This window comes from Nycticebus coucang, chromosome 20, assembly GCF_027406575.1.
Source record: "Nycticebus coucang isolate mNycCou1 chromosome 20, mNycCou1.pri, whole genome shotgun sequence".
Lineage (NCBI taxonomy): Eukaryota > Metazoa > Chordata > Mammalia > Primates > Lorisidae > Nycticebus > Nycticebus coucang.
Genome location: NC_069799.1, coordinates 31539321 through 31562546, shown reverse-complemented (window position 1 = coordinate 31562546; position 23226 = coordinate 31539321). Strand labels below are relative to the sequence as shown.

The following is a 23226-nucleotide window of genomic DNA, read 5'->3' as shown; positions in this document are numbered from 1 at the left end:
TTTTCTGTTTTTTTGTTCTTTGCAATGTGCTCATACTTTTATTCTTTTTTTTTTTTTTTTTTGTTAAATCATAGCTGTGTACATTAGTGCAATCAAGGGGTACAATGTGCTGGTTTCATATACAATCTGAAATATTCTAATTAAACTGTTAAATTTTTCTGTATTTATTTTTATTTTATTTTTTTTTTAGAGACAGAGTCTCACTTTATTGCCCTCAGTAGAGTGCTGCGGCAACACAGCTCACAGCAACCTCCAGATCTTGGGCTTAGGTGATTCTCTTGCCTCAGCCTCCCAAGTAGCTGGGGCTATAGGTGCCCGGCTATTTTTTGTTGCAGTTTAGCCAGGGCCGGGTTTGAACCTGCCACCCTTGGTATATGGGGCTGGCACCCTACTCACTGAGCCACCAGCACCACTCTATATATTTTTTTCTTATAGATGGGATTAAAATCAGATAGGTTTAGGGTGGCACCTGTGGCTCAGTGGGTAGGGTGCTGGCCCCATATACCAAGAGTGGCAGATTCAAACCCGGCCCCAGCCAAACTGCAACAAATAGCTGGGCAGTGTGGCGGGCGCCTGTAGTCCCAGCTACTTGGGAGACTGAGACAAGAGAATCACCTAAACCCAGGAGTTGGAGGTTACTGTGACCTGTGACACCATGGCAGTCTACTAAGGTCGACAAAGTGAAACTCTGTCTCAAAAAATAAAATAAAATAAAATCAGATAGGTTTAGGGGCAGCATTAAAATCAGATAGGTTTAGGGACCATTACTGTCACTCCTGCAGCTTGCTTTGCCACAGTGTCACCCTCTGGTTTTCTGTTGGCACAAGATTAAGTCTTTTCTGGTATCCTGGGTGGTGCATGACTGCCACCTTATGGGGAAGCAAGACAGCTTCTAATAGCTTATGAAACTGTAAACTTCAGAACTGTTTTTAATGTTTTTTTTTTTTAGAGACAGAGTCTCACTTTGTCACCCTTAGTAGAGTGCCGTGGCATCACAGCTCATAGCAACCTCTAGCTCTTAGGCTTAGGCGATCCTCTTGCCTCAGCTTCCCAAGTAGCTGGGACTATAAGTGCCCGCCACAATGCCCGGCTATTTTTTTGTTGCAGTTTGGCCGGGGCCGGGTTTGAACCTGCCACTCTCAGTATATGGGGCTGGCACCCTACTCACTGAGCCACAGGCGCCACCCAATAGTTTTGTTGTTTTTTTTGTACTACTTGTAATCTCTTTTTTTTAATATGGCATTTTGAGTATGAAGAATTAGATAAGAAAATTTGGAGTCCATATAAATGTTTAGCGTCTTTCTTTCTTTCTTTCTTTCTTTCTTTCTTTCTTTTCTTTCTTTTCTTTCTTTTCTTTCTTTCTTTCTTTTCCCTCATTTTATCACCCTTGGTAGAGTGCTGTGGTATCACAGCAGCTCACAGCAGCCTCCATCTCTTGCACTTAGGTGATTCTCTTGCCTCAGCCTCCCGAGTAGCTAGGACTACAGGCGCCCGCCACAACACCCCGCTATTTTTTGTTGCGGTTTGGCCAAGGTCAGGTTTGAACCAGCCATCCTCAGTACATGGGGCTGGCACCCTACTCACTGAGCCACAGGCGTTGCCCTATTTATTTATTTATTTTTATTTTTTTTATTTGAAGGTACAAGAAACCAGGTTACACTGATTGCACTTGTTAAGTAAAGTCCCTCTTACAATTGTGTCTTGCCCCCAAAAGGTGTGTCACACACCAAGACCCCACCCCCTCCCTCTTTCCCTCTTTCTGCTCTTCCTTTCCCCACCCCTCCCTCCTTCTTGTGTTTTTCTTTTTGACAGTTCTAATATCCTGGTTAGGACAATTAGTTCAGCTTTTGTGCCAAAGTCCCTGGTGGAAGGGCTTTCATTTCTACCAGTCTCTCTGCAGTAACTACTGTATAACTTGCTCTTTCGTGTTCCTTTTTCAATACAGTTGCTTACATCTATACATGGAGTCCAGTCTACCTCTTCGGAAGGGTTGTCTGACGGGTCTCCTTAGCTAGAAAAGACTTTGTTCAATTACCTCTAGACATTGCTGTTCTTTTGGTTTTTGATTAAGATTAGGAAGTAGAGTGGCTGCATTCAGTCCAGCTATCACTTCTAACAGTATTTTAGGGTTAGTAAGCAATGTAGCTTAATATCTTCTCATTCCTTCTATAGTTAACTAAAAGTTTTGTTGTTGTTTTTTTGCTGAAATGGGGAACAAAACTTGATGAGGGACATTAACCATAGTCAGTTGTCCCAAAGTGAGTTTTTCAGTTTCTTTTGAAAGATCACAAGTCACGGCCAGATTTCAAAGACAGGCAAGCCACCTGGTAGCTGGAAAGTCTAATTGTTTAGACAAATAAGTGTGTTTTCTGGGAACAGTGCCGATTTTTTTTTTTTATCAGTACTCCAAGGCCAAACCCTGACCTCTGTCCTTCAGGCACACCTAGACAGAAAGTGTTTTGTTATCTTAAGCAGGCCAAGAGCAGAGGCTTTAGAGAGACTTTAAGTTCTTGCAGGGCTTTGTCGCACCTCTTAATTTAATACAGAGGTGCATTTTCCTATATTTTCAAGGCCTCATACAATTGTTCAAGATTCCTCATGGTTAGGAATCCATACCTGGCAGAAACTTGCCATATCTAGAAATCCCCAAGGTGTTGCAGGTATAATATTAATATAATATTAAATTTTTTTAATAGGCTGCCCTATCCAGCCTCTAGCTAAAACCAAGAAATTTCACTTTTTTTTTTTTTTTTTTGAGACAGAGCCTCAAGCTGTCTCCCTGGGTAGAATGCGTGACATCACAGCTTACAGCAACCTCCACCTCCTAGGCTTAAGCAATTCTCTTACCTCTTGCCTCAGTCTCCCAAGTAGCTGGAACTATAGCCACTCGCCACAATGCCCGGCTATTTTTTGGTTGTACTTGTTATTTGGCAGGCCCAGGCTGGATTCAAGTCTGCCAGCTCTGGTGTATGTGTCTGGATCCTTATCCACTTGAGCTACAGGCACTGAGCCAGAAATTTCACTTTCTGCATTCACTTTTGATCTTTTTACTTTGATACCCCATAGCCCCATTCACCCAAATGGTTCACTGTTACTGTTGTGTTGTTTAGGCAATCCTGAAAGTCCTGACTAGTGATTAACAATTCATTTACATAACAATTCATTTACCCGTCTTAAAGTGCATTCTAAGTTCACAAACATAAAAACGAGTGGGGGGGGGGGTGTCTGTCTCTACCACAGTGCCTATAAACCTAGCATTCTGAGAAGCTATGATGCATAGATTGCTTGAGCTCAGGAGTTAGAGACCAGCCTGAGCAAGAGCAAGACCCATCTCCAGTTAAAAATAGAAAAATTAGTGAGAAATCATGGAGGACACATGTAATCTTCGCTACTTGAGAGGCTAAGAGAGAACTGCTTGAGCACAGGGGTTTGAAATTGCTGAGGGCTATGACACCCATGGCACTCTACCCTAGGGCAACACAGTGAGACTCTGTCTCCAAAAATAAAATAAAATAAATAAAAATAAACTTAGGTGTTATTAAAAGGTTAAAAAGTTTAATTTATTGGAAAAATTGTAAAAACTAATAATTGTAAAAACAAATTGTAACACAGGCATGCTTAGTGCTTTTGAAAATGGAAAGCTTTTTGGAAATAAGCCTGAATATTAAGTCCCTTAGAACCTAGTCTTGCTTATGTAACAAACAAAGCTTCTTCCCCAAATAAAAAGTTGCCTTTTATAATTTTCCTGCTACCTCTTTATTTGCTGCAGCTAGAAAATTCAACTGCTCTTGGAGAATGGCTTTTTCTTCAATATAATTTCTGCCTCTCAGGTTTATTTAAATTCTTTTTTTTTTGTAGAGACAGAGTCTCACTTTATGGCCCTTGGTAGAGTGCCGTGGCCTCACACAGCTCACAGCAACCTCCAACTCCTGGGCTTAAGCGATTCTCTTGCCTCAGCCTCCCGAGTAGCTGGGACTACAGGCGCCCACCACAATGCCTGGCTATTTTTTGGTTGCAGTTTGGCCGGGCCGGGTTTGAACCCACCACACTCGGTATATGGGGCCGGTGCCTTACTGACTGAGCCACAGGCACCGCCCCTTATTTAAATTCTTAAAAGAATCATTTACAACATCATTTCTTTCTCCCTGTTTCATTCATTCTCTCTAATCATTTTTTGTCTTTCAAGAGAATGGTCTACATTCTTATGTATTTCTTGTTTTGTGAAACAGAACATTTAAGCTTCATTACTCCAGTGGGAGGTTGGGTAACCTCTTTATGATTTCTCCACATATGTAGTACATTAATAAGTTCATATGCTTTTCCTCTTATTAATTTGCCATGTGTGAGTTGGTATCCAGGGAACCTTCAAAGAATTAAGGGGAAGGTTTTCCCTTGGCCTCTGCATTAGTAAGACTGTTATTGGAAAAACAGGGTCTGGCCACCTGTCACTGTCTCCCTTACTTATATAGGAGAGTCTTCTCTCCATCCAGGCTTCCCATATGCCCTGCAAAATTTCCACTGTAAATTCATGTTCAGGGAAATGTGTCCAAGGTCCAGGGCTGTGCCTACTTTTTCTCCTGCAGTATCAGGTTCTTACAATTTGCAAACCTTTACATCTCTACTTGTTATGTTCCTGCCTAAGGAGTTTGTTTCAAATACTCTTTTGCCCTTTTCTTATAATAGTCAAGAGGCTCTGAAAAATCCTTCTCCCCTCCCTGTACAGCAGAGTCTTCTCTCCATCCAGGCTTCCCATATGCCCTGCAAAATTCGCACTGTAAATTTATGTTCTACAAAAAACAATATGTTCTGCAATACTGAAAATGTTCCTTTTGTGCCTTTTGAAAATGGAAAAGTGTGGATGCCTAAGATACCCTTTGTGGATGAGGTTGAGTCATTGGATATTAGCAAAGAAGGGGAATATGTACTGTTTAGGTTCCATCTGAAAGTTCCATCAGCTCTATGAAGGATAAGATAAAGTACATGCACTTTTAAAGAACACGGCATTAACTTCCTAAAGTAACTCAAAGTTCTGCATACCAGAATAATTAGAAAAGACTTGCTTTCTAGGATGCTAAAAATGACTTTTTTCTTTTTTTTTGCAGTTTTTGGCCAGGGGTGAGTTTGAACCCACCACCTCTGGTATTTGGGGGCGGCGCCCTACTCCTTGAGCCACAAGTGACACCCTAAAAATGACTATTTAAAGATAGGATTAGAGATTAGAAAACATGGCAGATATTTGTACTTTGGACTTTCCAAAACCCTATTTTTTTTTTAAATTAGTATTTATCAGATTATGACTTACTTTTTTCTGGCCAGTGCTATCACAGCAGTGATGTTGTGTTTGCATTTGTGAATCGGCCCCAATACAAATTTGTCCTGTTACAGTTGATGTTAAATTTATTCACTCAGTTATGGTGTTCTTTGACACATATTTCATTATGGAATTCAGTATGTTTCTCTTATTAATAAGTACTTTGGGGGAGATTATTGACTAATGTGCACAAACCAAAATATTATTGAGGAAGTGCTCCTTCTCAGATTCTCTTTGGAAAGAAAAGGTTGTCATCTTTGTTTACTGTTTCAGAAATCAACTGGGATAAATCCAGTGTCTACAGTTCACTACATGTTTGACAAATATTGTCGTGGGACAGAAGCTTTGGCATTCCTATTGAGCTTGTTTATAATTTAGAAATTTAATGTTCGCCTCATATCTTCTGGATAAAAATCTCATTTTTATCAAGATCTCCAATTCTTCCTTTTTTTTTTTTTTTTTAAACGTTTCTCTCTTTTTTTTTTTTTTTTGTAGAGACAGAGTCTCACTTTATGGCCCTCGGTAGAGTGCCGTGGCATCACACAGCTCACAGCAACCTCCAACTCCTGGGCTTAAGCGATTCTCTTGCCTCAGCCTCCCGAGTAGCTGGGACTACAGGCGCCCACCACAACACCCGGCTATTTTTTGGTTCAATTTGGCCGGGGCCGGGTTTGATCCCGCCACCCTCGGTATATGGGGCTGGCGCCTTACCAACTGAGCCACAGGTGCCATCCTCCAGTTCTTTCTTTTACACATTAAAACTTTATAGGTACCATTTAACTCACCATGACATTTGCATATAAAAATATACACAACTTATACTTGTATCATGTAAATAAGGCACAAAAATATACGTGCCTGTATTGGTGGCCTTTTATTTCTCCTGTGTCACCCAAAAAAGTATAGTGTGTACACTGGTTTTGTGGATGTTGTGCCATCCCCTTTCTTCAGTTAGAAAATGCATGAGGAAATATATTTCTACTGTACTTAATTTATCATATAATTCCCGGTACTCATATAAGTCAGCAAGAGTTCTCTTCACTAATTTAACTAAAAATGCAATTCAGTCTCCCCTTGGCTTCTTGGTAAATATGTTTGTTTTTCAGGGACTGTTGACATTCAAAGACGTATCTATAGAATTCTCTATGGATGAGTGGGCCTGCCTGGACCCTGCTCAGCAGACTTTGTATCGGGATGTCATGTTAGAGAACTACAGAAACCTGGTCTTCCTGGGTGAGGATAACTTAAATATATAGTTTCTAGTCTATTCAAAGCAATTCATATTCTTTCTTTGTAGAATGTTTTTATTCAGCTTCTTCTTTGACTACATTAGTGTCAGATTCTTGATTCTAAGGAAAACATAAGAATTTCTTGATATGGAAGAGAAAATATTGGAGATGTTTTATTTTGACATTTATCTTACTCTTTTTTGAGCTAGTTCATATTCTTCACTAGATTAATTGTAATTTCAGAAATTAGTGGTATAGATTATTACCCATACATTTAAGACCGATTTTTAGCACCAAATTTTATTTCAGTAGTACTGGATAGTGGAGTTAAGAATCCTCCAACTGGGGTGGCACCTGTGGCTCAAAGGAGTAGGGCACCAGCCCCATATGCCAAAGGTGGTGGGTTCAAATCCAGCCCTGGCCAGAAACTGCAAAAGAAAGAAAAAAAAAAAAAAAAAGAATCCTCCAACTTTAAATACTTTTTAAAAATTCTAAAGTTTCTTTTAGGAACCTCTATTTGAGGATTATTATTTCAGGATCTTCTAAAATGTTCTTTTCTCTGCTTTAGCAAGGTACTAGATTGCCAATTGGAGAATCCCAACAAGAGTCATGTTCATTTTTTCTAATAAAACAGGTCTTGCTGTCTCTAAGCCAGACCTCATCAACTGTCTGGAGCAAAGTAAACAACCCTGGAAGGTGAAGACACACCAGACAGTAGTCAAGCACCCAGGTAGGTTGGAGTGAATGGAGTGAACATACACACACACATGATAACACGGGTCAGAGGTCCAAATTTCAAGGAGAAAACCAAACAATAAAATGTGATTAGGGAAATTCACCTCTAGTGGAAATGATATCTTAGAAGCTTAGGTTTCTTTCTATTATTTTTACTTAAGGGTACCTCTGTTTTTATTTTTATTATTTTCTAATTTTTATTTTCTTATTCAGTCAGAATAAGAATTCCCTCTCTTGCCTCACTCTAGAGTGCCATGGCATCAGCCTAGCACAGAGCAAACTTAAGCTATTGGGTTCAAGTGATTTTTCTGTCTCACCTTCCCTAATAGCCAGGATTATAGGTTTCTCCATAATGCCTGGCTAATCGTTTTTCTATTATTTTAGTAGATAGCAGGTCTGACACTTACTGGGGCTTGTCTTGAAATTCTGGGCTGAAGCAATCCTCCCACCTTGGCTTCCCAGAGTGCTAGGTTTATAGTTATGAGTCACTATGCTTGTTCTTGCTTGTAATTTCCAGAAGGACTTTACTTTTCATTGATATTTCTTTTAGGTTACAGTGAGAATAAAAGAACTTTCAATGGCTTACATATGACTGCAGAATTTGATTATTCTTCTATTTCTTTTAAGGACATAAAATATTTGTGTATTTTTTAGTATCTCTGTGAATTTTTCTTTTTCTTTCTTTTTTTTTTTTTTTAAATATTCTTTAGGCTGGGTGTGGTGGCTCACATTTGGAATCCTAGCACTCTGGGGAAGGTAGGATGATTGCTTGAGCTCAGGCTTGTGAGACCAGTGTAAACAAGAGTGAGACCCTGTCTCTACTAAAAATAGAAAAATTAGCTAGGAACTGTAGTGGTTGCCCATTGTCCCACCTACTCAGAGAGATGGGGAATGAGACTAGAGGATTGCTTAAACCCAGGAGTTTGAGGTTGCTTTGAATTAGGCTGACCCTATGACACTCTAGTCTGGGCAACTGAATGAGACTGTGTCTGAAAAAAAGTTTGTTTTTCCTTAGCATCATATCCAAAATATGAGTGAAGGTGTGATATTAGTATTTGGTTCAGAAATCCCAGGAACACCACAAATAGTTGTATGTTTTCTGCTTTATACTTTTTTATGCTATGAAGGTTTTGAATAAGATTCTGAAAACATTATAGTCAGTAATTTTATCAGAACACTAAGAATCTCCCCCAATGTAAGAAAATCTAACGTTATTTAACTTCAAAATTGTGTTTTTATATGGACTATGGCAAATAATTTAATTTCTCTATACTATATACAAATTTGTCAATCTTAATATAGTTAAAATATCTACTCCCTATAGTTCCTTTTGTTTTGTTTTGCTTTTTTGAGACAGAGTCATGTGCTGTCGCATTATAGCTCACTAGAACCTTAAACTCTTGGGCTCAAGAGATCCTCTTGCCTCAGCCTCCCAAGTAACTGTGAATATAGGCACCTTCCACTACAATTGACTAGTTTTGAAATTTTTAGTAGAGTTGGTGTCTCCCCCTTGCTCAGACTGGTCTTGAACTCCAGAGTTCAAGCAGTTTACCTGCCTTGGCCTTCCTGAGTAATAGAATTAGAGGTGTGAGCCCCTACACCCAGCAGCTACATTTCTTAAATGGACTATATATCATTGATGAAGTTAGAATATTCCTGAGGATATATTAATGTCTCTGTTGTTACAAAATAACTCTTATTTTATAATTCTTTCTGGTTTACAGTATGCTTATCAAGGCTGAGTTACTCATACATAACACACACATATGCAGCAGAACCTCTGTAAGTTAACCACTCAAGGGTCTATAAAAAACTCGTCAACATACAGAGGTGATTAGCATAAGGAACTAGGCCTGCTGTACCAATACACACATGTGGTGCATGTCTGGTCTATGAGTATCACGTCAACTTGAGGTGGTCAATGTAGGGAGATGGCCAACTATGGAGGTTCTACTGTGTGTATATATGTATATATTTGCACAAATAGTTATATAAACACATACACACACAAAGTACAAAGATCTACAGGCCTGTCTCCATGGTCATGAGTGTGCATCTTCCTCCAGATCTCTGGATGGTTAGGACCACTCCCAGATCATGGCTGGGAGAAGTTGAAGAGGCCCACATGGTCACTTCAGAACTCTCATGGGACAAAGTTGAGCAGGCCGTTTTCCATTCAGGAACTAAGACCAGGGGTCTTCTAGTTTACCAAGTAAATGAGGGTCTGCCTTTTCTAAAGGATCCTCCTTGAGGGAAGTAGGAGGATTTCACAACCTCCTTCCTGGATCCTAAAGCTCTCATGAAATCACTTTTTGTGAGATTACATCTCACTATATTGCCTAGGCTGGTGTCAGACTGCTGGACTGAAGTGATCCTCTCACCTCAGCCTCTTAAGTAGAGATGACATGTGTAAGTCACTGTGCTGGGATGTCATTAAAGCATTTTTCCCCATAGACGGCTCCCAAATTTTTGTTACTACAGGAGGAATTCATGAACATGGGTCTTCTATTCTGCCATCTTGCTGATTTTACTCTCTCTCTATATATATGTTTTTGCATTCCATTTTATTCTGTATTAAATTTTCTGTAATTTCAGATATAAATATTCAGAACTATCTATCAGAATTTCAACTTATGGGCAGCACCTATGGCTCAGTGGGTAGAGCACCAGCCCCATATATCGAGGGTGGCGGGTTCAAGTCCAGCCCCGGCCAAACTGCAACAAAAAAAATAGCCAGGTGTTGTGGCAGGCACCTGTAGTCCCAGCTACTCTGGAGGCTGAGGCAAGAGAATTGCCTAAGCCCAGGAGTTGGAGGTTGCTGTGAGCAGTGTGATGCCACGGCACTCTACCAAGGGCGATAAAGCAAGACTCTGTCTCTACAAAAAAAAAAAAAAAGAATTTGAACTTATGTAGCAAGTAATTTGGATAATGAGTAAGCGTTCCATATTTATTGAAAGGTTCACTTGAAAATTCTAGTTTACTTTGGGCAAAAAGAGATCAGCAGAATTACCATCAGTTTCCTCACCCTATATGGAAATTATATTTTAATTTTTCCTAAATGCTTATTTTACATATCATGACTTACTGTATTTTACAGAGTTCATATTTTTATTTTATTCATAAATGTAAGGCTTTTGATTGCTTGGAAATGGTGAATTAAATGTCAGTTTTGGCTCAGTGCCTGTAGCACAGTGGTTACGGCTCCAGCCACATACACCAAGGGTGGTAGGTTCAAACCCGGCCTGGGCCAGCTAAACAACTTCACCAATAAAATAGCCTGGCGTTGTGGCGTGCACCTGCAGTCCTAGCTACTTGGGAGGCTGAGGCAAGAGAATTGCTTAAGCCCAAGCGTTTGAGGTTCCTGTGAGCTGTGACACCACATCACTCTACTGAGTACGACACAGTGGGACTCTGTCTCAAAAAAAAAAAAAACTTCAGTTTTTGTTAAAATAGCAATTTGTTTAATGCCAATAAAAATTATCTTTTTTTTTTAATTGAGACAGAGTCTCGCTTTGTCACCCTCAGTAGAGTGCTGTGGTGTCACAGCTCACAGCAACCTCCAACTCCTGGGCTCAAGCAATTCTCCTGCCTCTGCCTCCAAAGTAGCTGGGACTACAGGCGCCCACCATAGCACCGGGCTATTTTTTGGTTACAGCCATTATCTTTGTTTGGCGGGCCCAGGGTGTATTCAAACCTGCCAGCTCAGGTGTATGTGGCTGGTGCCTTAGCCACTTGAGCCGCTGAGCCATTAAGTGATTCTCTTGCCTCAGCCTCCCAAAAAGCTGGGACTACAGGCACTACAATACCTGGCTATTTGTGTGTGTGTGTGTGTGTGTGTTACAGTTGTCATTGTTGGTTAGCAAGCCCGGACTGGGTTCAAACCAGTTTATGTGGCTGGCACTTTAACAATTGTGCTTCGGGTGCTGAGCCATATCTTAATGTTTTTAAGTGTTCATTCATTAACATTTTCTGATAAGTACCTCACATTAATTAATTATACATTTTCCATGAAATGTTATTACTGTATGCTACATAAAATATTCAGTATCCCTGTGCTCATTCAATAGAATGTTAACCAATATTAAGAAAAATATCTGCTTTGTATCAGTGCACAGTCACAGTGGAACGTTGTAGTTATCTAGAAAAGAGAAGGTTTGGAGTCTCACTGTCTTGCCTGGGCTAGAAAGCTGTAGCATCATCCTAGCTTCAGACTACTTACAACACCTGGGTTCAAGTGATCCTCCTGCCTCAGCTTTCCAAATATCTGGAACTACAGGTGCCCACCACACCTCCTTGATGTACTTTTCTTCTATTAGTAGAGATGGGGTTTCACTGTTGCTTAGGCTGGTGTCAAACTTCTGAGCTCAAGCAGTCCTCCCATGTCAGCCTCTGAAATTCATAGAATTACAGGTGTAAGCCACCCCAGGTGACCTAGAAATTTTTAAAAATGGTATAGCAATGTTGTACACAGAATTTTATGTCTAATATTTTTATTCTTGCTTTGCAATTCCATGTTAGTGTGTATCTTATCAGGGTAGGTTTTTAAACTTCAGTTTATTTTGTATTATGTTTCACCAGTATATTACAATTTTAGATGAAATTTCAACTGTTATATATACTTTAATATGTGGCTCAATAAAAAATGAATCAGCTGTCTGGCTACTACTAATGACAGCGCTATGTTTTTTCTATAAATATTACCCAAAGTTTGTTTATAGCTTATCTTACATATTATTTTTCCTGGATGATTTTCAGTGATTGTTTTGTCCTGTCTATGTTAATAGTCATGGAAATGATCTTAAGCTTGGCATGTGTTTATTGATGTATCTATATTCTCTTTTGGAGAGGAAAAACCTTTTATAATTTTCAGGTAATATTTGAGAAACTTTGTATCTATTTTAGTTATCCCATTAAAATTTTAATTTTGTTGGGAGACTGAGGCAAGAGAATCACTTAAGCCCAAGAGTTTGAGGTTGCTGTGAGCTGTGACTCCATGGCACTCTACTGAGGGCAACATAGTGAGACTCTGGCTCAAAAAAACAAAAAAAATGATTATGGCAAAAACAAAATTTACCACCTTCAATCTCTTTAAGTGTGTTTCTGTAGTGTTGTTATGCTACAAGAACGCTGTAATTTTTACGTCTTGGAAAAGTAAAGCTCAATACCTTTTCCATAACCTGTGCTCATTTTACCCTCTGTCTAGTCCTTGACAAACTGTTTTTCTTTGTGTTTCTGTGAGTTTCACTGTTTAAGATCCATATGTAGTGTAACCATGTATACTGTCACATTGTTCTTATTTGAATTAACAGGATAGTCTTAAGGTTTGTCCTTATCCTTGGATGAGGCAAGATGTTCTGTTTTAATCTGGATAATACTACAGTGTCTGTACATGCCACCTATTTTAACATCTGTGTTGCTTATACCTCTTGGCTTTTTTTTTGGTTTGTTTTTGATAGAGTCTCACTTTGTCGCCCTTGGTAGAGTGCGGTAGCATCATAGCTCACAGCAACTTTAGTTTCTTGGGCTCAAGCAAGTCTCTTGTCTCAGCCTTCCAAGTAGCTGGGACTACAGGTGCCTGCCTCAACACCTGGCAATTTTTAGAGACAGGATCTCTCACTCTTGCTCAGGCTGGTCTTGAATTCCTGAGCTCATGCAATCCATCCAAGTCAGACTCCTAGAGTGCTAGGATATCATACGTGAGCCACCATGACAGGTCTTACTTTCATTATTTTATATAATTGGATTCAAATGCATCTGGTTTGGGGAGAATCTGTATTATTTCATTTACCATTATGCTCAGATTTATCTTTAAACATTTATCAGAGATATTAGAAGATTTTCTTCTAAAAAAATTAATTTTTATCAGAGATACTAGAAGATTTTCTGATTTTTAGAAGCTGAGTAACACTCATATTTATATATCCTAAATTATACTTCATCATTTATTCTTTGAGGCATTCTTTGAGGTGGATTTCTTTCACCTAATGAATTATTTGAGTAATGCTACAATAAATATGTGTGTGAATAGCTCTTTATTTGACCATGTACGTGAGGGTTATGTATCTGTCCTACATTTCGTTTCATTATGTATTTAATGTATATGCAAAAAAATAAAAATAAATTATAGGTTTTTAACAGACAAAGCCTTATGTTATTATTTAATATTCTTTACCTTTTGTGCCAATTTTGACTTGAAGTATTTTTTTTATGAACAAGACAGGTTTTGTCTCAAAATATATTGTGTCGTGTCTGGGGATAGGGGCATATATCTATAATGCTAGCAATCTCGGAGGCTGAGATGTCTTGAGTTCAGGAGTTGGAGACCAGCCCAAGTAAGAGCAACACCCTGTCTCTACTAAAAATAGAAGATAGGCTCTGCGCCTATAGCTCAGCGGCTAGGGTGCCAGCCACATGTACCACAGCTGGCGGGTTCAAACCCATCCCGGGCCTCCCAAACAACAATGACAACTACAACCAAAAAATAGCTGGGCATTGTGGCGGGCACCTGTAGTCCCAGCTACTTGGGAGGCTGAGGCAAAAGAATCGCTTAAACCCAAGAGTTTGAGGTTGCTATGAGCTGTGATGCCACAGCGCTCTACTGAGGGCAACATAGACTCTGTCTCAAAAAAAGAAAAAAAAAGTTAAAACAAAAAATAAAAATAGAAGATGAATGTCATTTGCGGGCACCTGTAGTCTCAGCTACTCTCAGAGGCTGATTCTGGTGGATTGCTTAAACCCAGGAGTTTCAAATTGCTGTGAACTAGCCTGATGCCACAGTACTCTAGCCTGGGCAACAGGGTGAGACTCTGTTTCAACACGTTTACACACACACACACACACACACACACACACACACATATACACATATACATATCTCCTTATTATAATCTTCCTTGCTCTCATTTGATTAATATTTGAATTAAATATCTTTCAGTCCTGCAATTTTTTATTCCATTTTTGTCATTACGTGTAAATGAATATAATTTAGATAATATATAGTTGGATCTTGATTTTTTATTTTTTAAATCCCTATCTTTTTTTTTTTTTTTTTTGTAGAGACAGAGTCTCACTTTATGCCCTCTGTAAAGTGCGGTGGCCTCACACAGCTCACAGCAACCTCCAACTCCCGGGCTTAAGCAATTCTCTTGCCTCAGCCTCCCGAGCAGCTGGGACTACAGGCGCCCGCCACAACGCCCGGCTATTTTTTGGTTGCAGTTTGGCTGGGGCCGGGCTTGAACCCGCCACCCTCGGCATATGGGGCTGGCACCCTACCGACTGAGCCACAGGCGCCACCCTTAAATCCCTATCTTTATTTAGTGTCTGTCATTTGATCCTGAAGTTTAGTCCATCAATATTTACATAATTTTTGGAAGAAAAGGACTTACTGTTGACAACTGACAACTTATTAGCTGTTTTCTTTGATTCTTGCATCTGTTTTCCCTCTTCTATCTTCATTTGTGTCTCATCAATTTGTGTAGTAACACGCTTTGCTTCTTTTATTATTTGAGTGTGTGATTATAGGTATTTTTATTGTAATTACCTGTTACCTTGGCAATTACTTTTTTTTTTTTTTTTTGTAGAGACAGATTCTCACTCTGTTGCCCTCGGTAGAGTGCCATGGCATCACACAGCTCACAGCAATCTCCGACTCCTGGGCTTAGGCGATTCTCTTGCCTCATCCTCCCAAGTAGCTGGGACTACAGGCGCCCGCCACAATGCCTGACCTTTTTTTTTATGTAGAGACAGAGTCTTACTTTATTGCCCTTGGTAGAGTGCCATAGCATCACACAGCTCACAGCAACCTCCTCAGCTTAGGTGATTCTCTTGCCTCAGCTTCCCAAATAGCTGGGACTACGGGAACCTGCTACAATGCCCGGCTATTTTTTTGTTGCAGTTTGGCCAGGACTAGGTTTAAACGCATCACCCTTGCTATGTGGGGCCAGCCCTCTACCCACTGAGCCACAGGCGCTGCCCAATGCCTGGCTATTTTTTTGCTGTAGTTTTTTTGTTGTAGTTTGGCCGGGGCCAGGATTGAACCCACCACCCTCAGTATATGGGGCCAGCGCCCTACCCACTGAACCACAGGGACCTCCCATAATTACACATTTTTAAAATATATTTTAAACTGGTAACAACAGTTATTAGTTTTTATTCTTAAAAGTTCTTTTTAATTCTGTACTTAATTTTGTTCTTGACGTTAGCAATTACATCTTATTATATTGTACATGTAGACCCATTAGCAGAGGTTTAGTGCTTTCTATCTTTGAACTCTCAAGCATGATTAAAAGTGTTCTGTGCACCATAATAATAATATGGAATTTCACATATATATAGTTATTTTTTCCAGAATTATTTATTTTTACATAATTTAGTATTGTTATATAGCATCATTTCATTTTCAGTTTCACATTTCTTGTGTGTCAGCTTTCAGCATCTATTTATCTTGGTAGATATTTATTTTTTCTTCATTAGAAGGGCATTTTTGCTGGGTATCATACATGTGCCTTGAAGATTTTATTCTTTCAGCTCTTTGATTATGTCACCACCTCATTTTTGATGTGGAAGGTTTGTGTTGATAAATCCACTAGTAGTCTCATAGTAGCGGAGGTAGAGCAAGATGGCGCCCGAGTAACAGCTTCCCTGCAACTGGGCACGGTGAGTCTGGGCAGACAAGACTCCAGGCATCTCTGGCTAGTGGGATCTGCCTATAATCATCCCTTTGAGGATACAGGGAGTCAGCAAGGGACTTCTGGACCCAAAGAGGAGGACAAAAACAGTGGAAAACTGACAAGTGGTTGCATGTGTTCAATTAGCCTAATCCCACCAGCAACTGTAAGTACAAGCAGCAGTGAGACTGCAAACCAGAAAGGCCTTACCTGTGAACTGTTTCGGTGTTTTTGAACTTGGCACTCAGTTGAACTGCCTTGGGGAGAGCTTGAGCAGGAGTGCAGAAAACTTTAGGCATTGTCTAGGACCCCAGACTGAACCGCTGAGCCAGACAAAGCTAATAGTATTCAGCTGTGGGCCGCAGGGAGCCATTGTAAGAGAACTGCCCCAGCAAGCTCCACCCTCAGGGTCGCAGAGCAAGGATTGAGCGGGAAGTAGTAACCTAGTGACTGAGCAGCCTAAAGGCGGGGACTGAGCTACCTTACAACCTTAACCCTCAGGGACAGAGTGAGACCGGTTTTGGCACACTTGGAGCCTCGGGCTCCAAGTGCCCAAGTGCTCCAGGGCTCCAAGTGCCCTGGCATCACAGCTCATAGCAACCTCAAACTCCTGGGCTTGGCACTGCCCAGAACTCCATAAGAGCTGTGCCACAACCCCCAACCCACGACCCCCGCCCGCCGGGCCTCCTCATGCCCTGACCAGGAACTGTGGGAGGTGTACAACCCCACATCCTCCCTCCTCTACCCTCCCTACCTCCACACTGGCCCACTCATCTGACCAGGTGCACTGGTAGCCGCATGCCGTCTGGAGCCCTCCCTGCCTCTGCGCAGAGCCCTTCTCTTGGTCAGAGACTGCTGGAGCCTTGGGCTCTCTGTGCCAAAGTCACTGGGCGCCAGGCACTCCCAGAACTGTATACAACACCTCCCGGCCTGTTGCTGCATCCGGGTGTGTCACACTCCAGAGCTGCTTCCACAACCAGAACTTCCTAGCTGGGACAACCCCAGAGGAACTACACAGGGTCACTCACTACAAAGATCCAGCAACAACAGAGTGATCCTGCTGGGGTCTAATCTTGGAGAGACACCTCCCCAGCTCTAAGACGGCCAGAGGTAATGGTGAAAAACAATCATAAGGCGAAATCAACAGAAAAACTCTGGAAATATGAATAATCAGAGTAGATCAACTCCCCCAAGTATAAATGAGGCAGACACAGCACAGGATCCCATGCACAAACAAATAGCTGAGATGTCAGAAATCGAATTCAGAATCTGGATAGCAAATAAGATCGAATTAGAATTCCAAGCAGTAACCCAAAAGATATCTCAAGAATTCAACAAATTCAAAGAACAAATAACCCAAGATTTTGACACATTGAGACAAGAAGTTGCAGCCCTCAAAGATCTGAGAAACACAGTAGAATCCCTCAGTAACAGAATGGAGCAAGCAGAAGAAAGGATTTCTGACATTGAAGACAAAGCTTTTGAACGCTCCCAAACTCTCAAAGAGGAAAAGAAATGGAGGGCAAAAACAGATCACTCTCTCAGAGAGCTCTGGGATAATTAGAAGAAAATCAATATTCGTCTTATAAGTATCTCCAAAAGCGATGATGTGGCTTCACAAGGCACAGAGTCTCTTCTACATGAGATTATGAAGGAGAACTTTTTAGACATGCCAGAAGATTCTGAAATTCAGATAGCAGACAGTTTCAGAACTCCAGCATGACTCAACCCAAATAAAACATCCCCCAGACACATCATAATCAATTTCACTAAAGTTAATATAAAGGAGAAAGTTCTGAAAGCAGCCAGACGTAAGAAAACCATAACCTACAAGAGGAAGAATATTAGAATAACTGCAGATCTCTCTGCTGAAACCTTTCAAGCTAGAAGATGGTCATTGACTTTTAATCTCCTAAAACAAAATACCGTGTTTCCCCGAAAATAAAACGTCCTCTGAAAATAAGACCTACTTACAGGTTTCCTTCTGGGTGAAATATAAGGCATCCCCCTAAAAATAAGCCGCCCCAGGCTCTGTCTCGGAATGAAAATTAATTTATTGTAAACTGGTTTCTAGTGCCTCCCTGACTGGCGTCTAGCAGCCAGTGATGTTACACAGAGTCCTGACGTCACTGCTGTGTGGAGGCGGAGCGGAAGTCAGAGTGAGCGGTGAGCACGGGGTGGGAGAGAGGAGGAGACTTTCGCAGATGCATGTAGAAGAACAGGAGGAACAGAGCGGATGGGTCATGGCCAACAATAAATGTGTACCATATTCTTCTTCATGGAAAAATAAGATATCCCCTGAAAATGAGACCTAGCACATCCTTGGGAGCAAAAATTAATATAAGTCACTGCCTTATTTTTGGGAAAACAGGGTAACTTTCAACCCATGATCGTGTACCCAGCTAAACTGAATTTCATTTATGACGGAGAAATTAAATACTTCAGGGACATTCACATGTTGAAGAAATTTGCCATAAACTTAACCAGCTCTCCACAATATTCTCAGACCTATCCATAAAGACCAGCGTAATCCTCCACCACAAAAGTAAACCCACCCAGAATATTTTGATCAAATTTCAACTTCCACAGTCGCAAAAGGATTAAAAATGTCCACCGGACTCTCGAAAGGCTTATCGATATTCTCAATTAATGTGAATGGCTTAAATTGTCCTCTAAAGAGGCACAGGTTGGCTGACTGGTTACAAAAACTTAAGCCAGATATCTGCTGCTTACAAGAATTGCATCTGACGTTAAAAGATAAATATAGACTTGAGGTGAAGGGATGGTCATCTATATTCCAGGCAAATGGAAAGCAGAAAAAAGGAGGTGTCGGAATCATATTCACAGACACAATAGGCTTTAAATCAACTGAAATAAGGAATGATAAGGATGGACACTTCATATTTGTTAAGGTAATACTCAATATGATGAGATCTCAATTATTATTTATGCACCCAACCACAACGCACCTCAATTTATAAGAGAAAGTCTAACAGACATGAGCAACTTGATTTCCTCCAGTTCCATAGTAGTTAGAGATTTTAAGACCCCTTTAGCAGTGCTGGATAGATCCTCCAAAAAGAAGCTAAGCAAAGAAATTTTAAATTTATACTTAACCATTCAACACCCAACAAAACTCAATACACATTCTTCTCATCAGCTCACGAAACATATTCCAAAATCGACCACATCCTAGGCCACAAATGTAACCTCAGCAAATTTTAAAAAAATAGAAATTATTCCTTGTATCTTCTTATGGAATAAAAGTTGAACTCAATAACAACAGAAACCTGCATACCCATACAAAAACATGGAAGGTAAACAACCTTATGCTGAAGGATAGATGGGTTATAGACGAGATTAAGAAGGAAATCACCAAATTTTTGGAACAAAATGACATGAAGACATGAATTACCAGAACTTCTGGGATACTGCAAAGGCAGTTCTAAGAGGGAAATTTATAGCACTGCAAGCCTTCCTCAAGAAAATGGAAAGAGAGGAAGTTAATAACTTAATGGGACATATTAAGCAACTGGAGAAGGAAGAACACTCCAACCCCAAACCCAGCAGCAGAAAAGAAATAACCAAAAATAGAGAAGAATTAAATGAAATTGAAAACAAAAGAATTGTACAACAGATCAACAAATCAAAAAGTTGGTTTTCTGCAAAGATCAATAAAATAGATAAACCTTTGGCCAACCTAACCAGGAAAAAAAGAGTAAACTCTCTAATTTCATCAATCAGAAATGATAACGATGAAATAACAACATACCCCTCAGAAATTCAAAAAATCCTTAACAAATACTACAGGAAACTCTAATCTCAGAAATATGAAAATCTGAAAGAAATCAACCAATACCTAGAAGTACGCCACCTACCAAGACTTAGCCAGAATGAGGTGGAAATGTTCAACAGGCCTATATCAAGTTCTGAAATAGCATCAACTATACAAAATCTCCCTAAAAAGAAAAGCCCAGGACCAGATAGCTTTACGTCACCATTCTACCCAACCTTTAAAGAAGAACTGGTACCTACATTACTAAACCTCTTCCAAAATATAGGGAAAAAAGGAATATTACCCAACACATTCTATGAAGCAAACATCACCTTGATCCCCAAACCGGGGAAAGACCCAACAAGAAAAGAAAATTATAGACCAATATCACTAATGAATATTGATGCTAAAATACTCAATAAGATCCTAACAAACAGAATCCAACAACACATCAAAAAAATTATACACCATGACCAAGTGGTACTTATCCCAGGGTCTCAAGGCTGGTTCAATATACGTAAATCTATAAATGTAATTCAGCACATAAATAAACTAAAAAATAAGGATCATATGATTCTTTCAATTGATGCAGAAAAAGCTTTTGATAATATCCAGCATCCCTTCATGATCAGAACACTTAAGAAAATTGGCATAGAAGGGACATTTCTTAAACTGATAGAGGCCATCTACAGCAAACCCACAGCCAATATCGTACTGAATGGAGTTAAATTGAAATCATTTCCTCTTAGGTCAGGAACCAGGCGAGGTTGCCCATTGTCTCCATTGTTCTTTAACATTGTAATGGAAGTTTTAGCCATTGCAATTAGGGAAGAAAAGGTGATCAAGGGTATCCACATAGGGTCAGAAGAGATCAAACTTTCACTCTTCACAGATGATATGATCATATATCTGGAAAACACTAGGGACTCTACTACAAAACTTTTAGAAGTGATCAAGGAATACAGCAGTGTCTCAGGCCACAAAATCAATACCCATAAATCTGTAACCTTTGTATATACCAACAATAACTAAGCCAAAAAACCAGTCAAGGACTCTATTCCTTTCACAGTAATGCCAAAGAAGATGAAATATTTGGGAGTATACCTAACAAAGGACGTGAAAGCTCTCTACAAAAAGAACTGTGAAACTGTAAGAAAAGAAATAGCTGAAGATGTTAACAAATGGAAAAACTTACTATGCTCATGGCTGGGAAGAATCAACGTTGTTAAAATGTCTATACTACCCAAAGCAATATATAATTTTAACGCAATTCCTATGAAAGCTCCATTGTCATATTTTAAAGATCTTGAAAAAATAATGCTTCATTTTATATGGAATTTGAAAAAAACCTCGAATAGCCAAAACATTACACAGCAATGAAAACAAAGCAGGAAGAATCACGCTACCAGACCTGAGACTGTGCTATAAATTGATGGTGATCAAAACAGCATGGTACTGGCACAAAAACAGAGAAGTAGATGTCTGGAACAGAATAGAGAACCAAAGATGAATCCAGCTACTTTCCATTATTGGATCTTTGACAAGCCAATTAAAAACATTCAGTGGGGAAAGGATTCCCTATTTAACAAATGGTGCTGGGTAAACTGGCTGGCAACCTGTAGAAGATTGAAACTAGATCCACACCTTTCACCATTAACTAACATAGACTCTCACTGGATAAAAGATTTAAACTTCAGACATGAAACTATAAAAATACTTGAAGAAAGTGCAGGGAAAACTCTTGAGGGAATCGGCCTGGGTGAATATTTTATGAGGAGGGCTCCTCAGGCAATTGAAGCAGTATAAAAAATGCACTACTGGGACCTGATCAAACTAAAAAGCTTCTGCACAGCCAAGAACATAGTAAGTAAAGCAAGAAGACAGCCCTCAGAATGGAAGAAAATATTTGCAGGTTATACCTCCAATAAAGGTCTAATAACCAGAATCCACAGAGAACTCAAACGTATTAGCAAGAAAAGAACACGTGATCCCATCTCAGGGACTTGAAGAGAAACTTCTCTAAAGAAGACAGACACACAATCTACAAACACATGAAAAAAAGCTTATCATCCTTAATCATCCAGAGAAATGCAAATCAAAACTACTTTGAGATATCACCTAATCCCAGTAAAAGTAGCCCACATAACAAAATCCCAAAACCAGAGATGTTGGCGTGGATGTGGAGAAAAGGGCATACTTCTACACTGCTGGTGGGAATGCACACTAATACGTTCCTTCTGGAAGGACGTTTGGAGAATACTTAGAGACCTAAAAATAGACCTGCCATTCGATCCTATAATTCCTTTACTAGGTTTATACCCAGAAGACCAAAACTCACAATATAACAAAGACATCTGTACCAGAATGTTTATTGCAGCCCAATTCATAATTGCTAAGTCATGGAAGAAGCCCAAGTGCCCATCGACCCACGAATGGACTAGCAAATTGTGGTACATGTATACCATGGAATATTATGCAGCCTTAAAGAACGATGGTGACTTTACCTCTTTCATGTTTACATGGATGGAGCTGGAACATATTCTTCTTAGCAAAGTATCTCAGGAATGGAAGAAAAAGTATCCAATGTACTCAGCCCTACTATGAAGCTAAATTATAGCTTTCACATGAAGGCTATAACTCAACTATAGCACAAGACTATGCGGGAAGGGCCAAGGAAGGGGAAGGGAGTGGGGAGGTTACGGTGTAGAGAGGGTAATGGGTGGGACCACACTTATGGTGCATTTTGGAATGGGTACAGGTGAAACTTACTAAATGCAGAATACAAATGACTACATACAATAACTAAGAAAATGCCATGAAGGCTACATTGAACAGTTTGATGAGAATATTTCAGATTGTATATGAAACCAGCACATTGTACCCCTCGATTGCACTAATGTACACAGCTATGATTTAGCAATAAAAAAACAAAGAAAGAAAGTAAAAAGAAAAAAAAATCTCATAGGAGCATGCTTAGATTTGACACATCTGTTTTCTCTTGTTGCTTTCAAGATTCTCTTATGTGTGATGTTCACATCCTTGATCGTCATCTGTCTTCTTGTGGGACCCTTTGTGTTTCTCCTAGCTAAACTATGGAGAGCTTCAGGATATTTTATATCTATTTTCTTTTTCTTTTTTATTTTTTTGTAGAGACGGAATCTCATCCCATCGCCCTCGGTAGAGTGCCGTGGCGTCAAAGCTCACAGCAACCTCCAATTCCTGGGCCCAAGCAGTTCTCTTGCCTCAGCCTCCCAGCAGCTGGGACTACAGCGCCCGCCACAACGCTGGGCCATTTTTTTGTTGTTGTTGCTGTTTGGGGCCAGGCCTGAACCCGCCACCCTCAGTACATGGGGCTGGCACCCCACCCGCTGAGCCACAGGCACCACCCTATGTCTTTTTTCTTACATTTGAGATTTCTCAGTCATTTTCATTGTGTTCTTCAACTTCAGAAGATGTTGTCTATTTATCCTTTTATTTATTTATTTATTTTTGATATCTTCATTTTTCTGA

At 39.9% G+C, this 23226-nt stretch overlaps 1 protein-coding gene across 1 annotated transcript in view; it reads left to right on the top strand.

The window, feature by feature from the left end:
• The window catches only part of LOC128572568 (zinc finger protein 724-like), a 35505-nt gene that overhangs the window by 6379 nt on the left and 5900 nt on the right, over window positions 1-23226 (top strand). The window contains exons 3-4 of the mRNA XM_053572574.1: window positions 6418-6544; window positions 7175-7270. Of these exons, the coding sequence (XP_053428549.1) occupies window positions 6418-6544; window positions 7175-7270 (223 nt within the window). The remainder of the gene's footprint in view (window positions 1-6417; window positions 6545-7174; window positions 7271-23226) is intronic.